The sequence below is a fragment of the Penaeus japonicus genome, unplaced genomic scaffold (assembly GCF_977035675.1).
Source record: "Penaeus japonicus unplaced genomic scaffold, GWHDUDI00000001_assembly GWHDUDI00000042, whole genome shotgun sequence".
In the NCBI taxonomy this organism is placed as follows: domain Eukaryota; kingdom Metazoa; phylum Arthropoda; class Malacostraca; order Decapoda; family Penaeidae; genus Penaeus; species Penaeus japonicus.
Window position 1 is genome coordinate 7,339,284 of NW_028234444.1, and position 7,500 is coordinate 7,346,783.

Genomic DNA, 7,500 nt, shown 5'->3' on the forward strand with positions numbered 1-7,500 from the left:
CTATTATCACATAAGTACGACTTTTACCATTCTCCTTTCTATTTTTATTTGTAACTCATTATCATCATTACCATCATTATTGTTATTACTTTTGTCATTATCATCCTCATCATTATTATTCCTAATATCATCATCATCACCATCATTATTATTACTAATATTGATACCATTGTGATTACTATAAAGATATGAATACTATAAGTCATCATTATTATCCTTATCATTACCATCACTATTCTTGCCATCCTCATCACCCTCCTCATCATTTCCATCACTTTTGTTGACATCATCATCTTTATTATTATTATTCTCGTATTTGCTGCTATTGTTATCTTTGTCTTCCTTCACAGTGTCGGTTCTGATCTTATTCTTCTTGTCAAAGTTATGATTGTAATAATGGTGATTATGTTAATGATGATAATTATGATGATGTTTTGATGATGATTATGATGATGCGGAGGATGATAATGGTAATGATTACTGTAATGATGATGACGATTATAATGATAATGATAAGTAAAGTGATAATGACGATGATGATGATAATGATAATGATGATAACAACAAGATAATCATAATGATGAAAATAATGAGGATGATAATAACACACACACAATAATAATATCAATGGTAATGATTATGACAATGATAATAATAACAATGATAATAATAACAATGTTAATGATTATATTACTGTTACCATCACTGATAGATTATGGCAACCATTGTTGTTGAAACAGTGGCATTGTCATACTACCATTAATTTTGCCATTGCTTTGCATTGTAAGTAATCTCCGTGATCAATGACTCAATAGCCCCCTTTGTCTTGTAAACAAAAAACAACAACAACAACAACAACAACAACAGTAGCCGAACAGATTCACATCCCACACACATCAAGCGTATTAAGCCCCCCCCCCCCCTCTCTCTCTCTCTCCCGCAGGCCATGTAGAAGGAAGCGGCGGCGACCAGGACGCTGACGAGTCGGCGTGGTCGTCGTACGGCTGGTCGGACCCCTGGTACCACGACGGCCCTAATCCGGCGCCCCTCGACCGCCCACGCAAACGTCACTTGGGCGTCGGGGAGGAGGAGGTGGATGCGGCGCCCTTGTACGTGGTGTGGGAGGATCTGCCGCTGCTGGCGAAGGAGGGCGTGACGCTGGAGGAAGCGAGGTGGGTTCCGGAGTACCAGCCTCTCAGGGTCATCAAGGAGTCCTATACTTCGGGGTCGAGGGAGTTCGACCACAGTTTCCGCTCTTTGGGCTTCGTCGACCACCACGCGAGCCCCGTCTACATACCACAGGCGCCCCACGTACCCGAGGTCTTGCCACACGTACACGAGGATCCTCCGCATGAACATGAGGTGCCCCACGTACCCGAGCACGTACCAGACATTCAGCCCTACGTGGCCGAGGCGCCCCACGAACCGGAGCCACCTGTGTACGTGCCTCAAAGCCCTCCCGTGGCCAAGGTGCACGCAGGGCCTCCTCCGCCACAGTACTCGGTGCACCCAGGTCTTCCGCGCAAGTATTACCTGACGGAGGAGGGGCAGCAGGACCACAAGCGAGTACCAGGGGTCAGGAAGTACTACCTCCTCGACGCGCAAGGAGGAGGAGGAGGAGGCCACCCTCGGGAGGAGCTCCCCCTCGAACTTCCCCCGGCCACCGAGAGCGAAGTCCGCCTACAGGAACACCTCAGCGAAGTCGGGCCTCCCTCTAACCTTTCCCACCCCCCTCCCCATCCCCCTCCACCACCCCACACACCCCACATACACCCCACATACAGCCCCACCCACCCCGGGAATAGCTTCGGCCACCCACCCCCATACCCACCCATCTACTACCCTCCACACACACCCGAGCACTACCCTCCCCCTACCCCTCCCACCATAAGGAAATACTACCTCAACTCCCGACACGGAAACAGGCATCCTACGCCCGCCGCGTCTCCGTATCCGGAATCTCAAGACCGGATTCTGGAACTCGAAGGCCCCGTCTCTGACCTGAGCTCCTTTGAGGTATATGATCTCGTAAGTGCTAGGGAGTTGAGAGGGAAACTTAAAAGAATATATTGTGGATTTCATTTTCCACTTTTGTATTGTTATTGCACTAATACACTAATATTGTTTCTCTTTGGCCAAATTGTCAGTGGGGAAAGTATGTTCTTGATTTCAATGTTTTCTTCATTTTCTATTGCCTTCCTTTAAGCTGTTTGAACAATATAGAAACTAATGTGTTTTTGTGTATATTCTTCTTTTTCATGTTCTTCATTCTCCTCCTAGTATATTTTTCATGTATTGTTTACGTTTCTTGGAGTTATCATAAACTGAGAAACTTTTTTTTTTTTTTTTTTTTTTTTTTTTGGTATATTCCGCATTTTCATTTCCTTCACTTCAATATTCTTCATTCACCTTTTAGTATATTCTTCATTTATTGACTATCTTTCTTTAGAATATTTGTAGTCAACTGAAAACTAATACATTTGTTTTTATTTTTTTCCTCAGCTCCGGCAGTCCAGAAGCACCGGCGCTTCGACCAGCTGGTCATACCAAAGGCGCGGGCATCGTTAGTCGCGCCAATTACATGAAAGCTGAAGCTCAGTCATCAGCCAACTAGTCACTTTTTAAAGGATGAAATGGGAGGTCCTAGTCATTTCGGTTTCATTTTTATCTTTATTTTCAGATTTTCTTCTCGGCCCTGTCTTTATTGTGGCATATTGGTTCGTTTTTTTTTCCAACGGTCCTTTTGTTCTTCCACTGGGCGTCTTTTTTTTCCTTTCCTCCTTTGGCTTCGTTACACTCACTTACCCTCCCCCCGCCACCCATTTTGCTCCTTCCCTCCCCTCCCATTACCCTCCCCCCTCACCCATTTTGCCCCTTTCCTTCCCTCCCATTGCCCTCCCCTCACCCATTTTGCCCCTTCCCTTCCCTCCCATTACCCTCCCCCACCCATTTTGCTCCTTCCCTCCCCTCCCATTACCCTCCCCCCACCCATTTTGCTCCTTCCCTCCCCTCCCATTCCCTCCCCCCGACACCCATTTTGCTCCTTCCCTCCCCTCCTCTTACCCTCCCCCCACCCATTTTGCCCCTTCCCTTCCCTCCCATTACTCTTCCGTCCTCCTTTGTCCTCGTCCCTCCCCAACCACCATTTGCTCTTGTCCCACTCTTCCCCTCAAAAAGCCCTCCCCAACCCACCCTTTAGATCCTTCCCTCCCCCTCCATAACCCACCCTTTCCATTACCCTCCCTCATCCCTCTTGGTTCTTCCTTCCCTTCTCATAGCCCTCCTCAGCCCACCCCTTTTGACCCCTCCCTCCCCTTCCTCCCATAACCCTCCCCAGCCCACCCATTCGACCCCTCACTTCTCTCCCTCCCCAGCCCACTCATTCGACCACTCCCTCCCCTCCCTCCCCAGCCCACTCATTCGACCCCTCCCTCCCCTTCCTCCCCAGGCCACTCATTCGACCCGTCCCTCCCCTCCCTCCCTAGCCCACTCACTCGACCCCTCCCTCCCCTCCCTCCCCAGCCCACTCATTCGACCACTCCCTCCCCTCCCTCCCTTAACCCTCCCTAGCCCACTCATTCGACCCCTCCCTCCCCTTCCTCCCCAGGCCATTCATTCGACCCGTCCCTCCCCTCCCTCCCCAGCCCACTCACTCGACCCCTCCCTCCCCTCCCTCCCCTGCCCACTCACTCGACCCCTCCCTCCCCAGCCCACTCACTCGACCCCTCCCTCCCCTCCCTCCCCTGCCCACTCACTCGACCCCTCCCTCCCCAGCCCACTCACTCGACCCCTCCCTCCCCAGCCCACTCATTCGACCCCTCCCTCCCCTCCCTCCCCAGCCCACTCACTCGACCCCTCCCTCCCCTCCCTCCCCAGCCCACTCACTCGACCTCTCCCTCCCCTCCCTCTCCAGCCCACTCATTCCACGACCCCTCCCTCCCCTCCCTCCCCAGCCCACTCACTCGACCCCTCCCTCCCCTCCCTCCCCAGCCCACTCATTCGACCCGTCCCTCCCCTCCCTCCCCAGCCCACTCATTCGACCCCTCCCTCCCCTCCCTCCCCTCCCTCCCCAGCCCACTCACTCGACCTCTCCCTCCCCTCCCTCCCCAGCCCACTCACTCGACCCCTCCCTCCCCTCCCTCCCCAGCCCACTCATTCGACCCGTCCCTCCCCTCCCTCCCTAGCCCACTCACTCGACCCCTCCCTCCCCTCCCTCCCCAGCCCACTTATTCGACCCCTCCCTCCCCTCCCTCCCCAGCCCACTCATTCGACCCCTCCCTCCCCTCCCTCCCCAGCCCACTCATTCGACCCGTCCCTCCCCTCCCTCCATAGCCCACTCATTCGACCCCTCCCTCCCCTCCCTCCCCAGCCCACTCATTCGACCCCTCCCTTCCTAACCCACCCCTTTGATCCCTCCCTCCCCTCCCTCCCCTGCCCACTCATTCGACCCCTCCCTCCCCTCCCTCCCCAGCCCACTCATTCGGCCCCTCCCTCCCCTCCCTCCCTAGCCCACTCATTCGACCCCTCCCTCCCCTCCCTCCCCAGCCCACTCATTCGACCCCTCCCTTCCTAACCCACCCCTTTGATCCCTCCCTCCCCTCCCTCCCCAGCCCACTCATTCGACCCCTCCCTTCCTAACCCACCCCTTTGATCCCTCCCTCCCCTGCCCACTCATTCGACCCCTCCCTCCCCTCCCTCCCCAGCCCACTCACTCGACCCCTCCCTCCCTAGCCCACTCATTCGGCCCCTCCCTCCCCTCCCTCCCCAGCCCACTCATTCGACCCCTCCCTCCCCTGCCCACTCATTCGACCCCACCCTCCCCTCCCTCCCCAGCCCACTCATTCGACCCGTCCCTCCCCTCCCTCCCTAGCCCACTCATTCGACCCCTCCCTCCCCTCCCTCCCCAGGCCACTCATTCGACCCCTCCCCCTCCCTCCCCTCCCTCCCCAGCCCACTCATTCGACCCCTCCCTCCCCAGCCCACTCATTCGACCCCTCCCTCCCCTCCCTCCCCAGCCCACTCACTCGACCCCTCCCTCCCCTCCCTCCCTAGCCCACTCATTCGACCCCTCCCTCCCCAGCCCACTCCCTCCCCCCTCCCTCCCCAGCCCACTCATTCGACCCCTCCCTCCCCTCCCTCCCCAGCCCACTCATTCGACCCTTCCCTCCCCTCCCTCCCCAGCCCACTCATTCGACCCCTCCCTCCCCTCCCTCCCCTGCCCACTCATTCGACCCCACCCTCCCCTCCCTCCCCAGCCCACTCATTCGACCCGTCCCTCCTCTCCCTCCCTAGCCCACTCATACGACCCCTCCCTCCCCTCCCTCCCCAGGCCACTCATTCGACCCCTCCCCCCTCCCTCCCCTCCCTCCCCAGCCCACTCATTCGACCCCTCCCTCCCCAGCCCACTCATTCGACCCCTCCCTCCCCAGCCCACTCACTCGACCCCTCCCTCCCCTCCCTCCCTAGCCCACTCATTCGACCCCTCCCTCCCCAGCCCACTCATTCATTCGTCTCCTTCCTCCCCTCCCTCCCCAGCCCACTCATTCGACCCCTCCCTCCCCAGCCCACTTATTCGACCCCTCCCTCCCCTCCCTCCCCTGCCCACTCATTTGACTCCCTCCCCAGCCCACTCATTCGACCCCTCTCTCCCCACCCCACCCCTTTGACCACTCCTTCCCCAGCCCACTCATTTGCCCCACCCTTCCTAACCGACCCCACCCCTTTGACCCCTCCCTCCCCTCCCTCCCATAACCCCCCTCATCCCACACATTCGACCCCTCCCTCCCCCCAGCCCACCCCTTTGACCCCTCCCTCCCCTCCTTCCCAGGCCCACCCCTTTATCTCCTCTCTCCACTCCCTCCCCAGCCCACTCATTCGACCCCTCCCTCCACTCTCTCCCCAACCCACCCCTTTGACCCCTCCCTCCCCTCCTTCCCAAAACTTTCACAGGCCCATCCCTTTAACCCCTCCCTCCACAACCCACCCCTTTGACCCCTCCCTCCACTCACTCCCCAGCCCACTCATTCGAGACCCTCCTCCCCTCCCTCCCCAGCCCACTCATTCTACCCTTCCCTCCACTCCCTCCCCAGCCCACTCATTCGAGACCCCCCCCCCCTCCCATTAAGAGCCAAAGGACGTATCCCTCGAAATTGACATATTGATAGATGCACGATTTAAGTGTTTGCAACATTGGATCAATGACGATAAACTTCAGCGTCGATTTTGGACTTCCTTCCTACCTTTTCTCTACCATATCCCTCCTCCCTCCCTTGTCTCGTCCCTTATTCTTTCCTCCCATGTCCCTTCCTCTCTCCCCTCCCTCCCTCCTGTGTCCTTTCCTTTGTCCCCTCCTTCCCGTGTCCCTCCCTTTGTCCCCTCCGTCCCTCCCATTCTCTCCCTTTGTCCCCTCCTTCCCGTGTCCCTCCCTTTGTTCCCTCCTTCCTGTGTCCCTCCCTTTGGCCCCTCCCTCCCCACATTAGCCCCAATCTCTCTCCATTTGCCCCTTCCCACCCCTCCCCTACATTTTAGTTTCCTCCCATCCCCATCTAAACTCCCCATACCCCATTCGTCCTCTCCCTCCCATCCTCTACCCCTTCTGCTCTCTCCCTCTCCTCCCATCTAAGCGCCATATCTCCCCTCCTCCATTTGCCCCTTCCCTTTCATCCCATACCTATTTTAGTTCCCTTCTTCCCCATCCCATTGGCTCCCTCCCTTCATCAAAGCCTTAACCTCATCCCCACTGCCCTATCTGCCATCCCCTACCCTAATTAAGCCCCTCCCTCCCCTACCCCATTTGGTCCCCTTGCTCTCCCCTCCCATTTTGCTCCCCCTCCTTCCATAACCTCGTATTGCCCCTTACTCACCAACCATGTTAACCTCCCACTGACTCCCTTCCTCCCCAACACCTCTTTAAGCCATTATCCCCCCCCCCCCATATTATCCCCTCCCTCTCTTACTCCCTATGGCCTCCTACACCGCCTCCCTCCTCCTGTCATGCCCCCCCCCCCCCCCCGCCTCACCATCCCATCCTCCCAATATATCCATGTTAAGGATACTTTTCTGAAAAAATCACTGCATAAAACGGGTTTGTTGAAAGATAAAGAAACCTATTTGTGTATGATATTATTTTTCTGTCTGAGCTGATGTTATTGTTCGGTATTTCCTTCACGTGTCTGGAATAAGCAGGAAAAAAAACGTTACTATCCTTTTGTTTTTTGTTTTGTGAATGTCATTTTTTTTTTTTTTTTGAGGGGTTACTATTGTATGACGAAAAGAGATAGAGAAAATGAAGATACGTAAAACAAATAATACACACACGTATCATTAATGTGTGGCTCGTCCCTTGCGTGTTTCTGCTGTGGATTTACCTCCTGTTAATGTTTGTTAAGGTTTTTCATTTGTTATGTTTGCGTTAAGTCTGTCTGTCTCGTGTTACTTTGTTCTTGTTTTTGGTTGTATTTGGTATAAATCTTGCAGATAAATATGCTGGTAATTAAAATT

At 55.0% G+C, this 7,500-nt stretch overlaps 1 protein-coding gene across 1 annotated transcript in view; it reads left to right on the forward strand.

Annotated features, from left to right (window-relative positions):
- Window positions 1-2,891, forward strand: part of LOC122264344 (uncharacterized) — an 18,021-nt gene extending 15,130 nt beyond the window's left edge. The window contains exons 2-3 of the mRNA XM_086534953.1: window positions 944-2,028; window positions 2,503-2,891. Coding sequence (XP_086391079.1) covers window positions 944-2,028; window positions 2,503-2,568 — 1,151 coding nt within the window. The 3' untranslated portion in view covers window positions 2,569-2,891. The remainder of the gene's footprint in view (window positions 1-943; window positions 2,029-2,502) is intronic.
- Window positions 2,892-7,500: the final 4,609 nt, after the last annotated feature.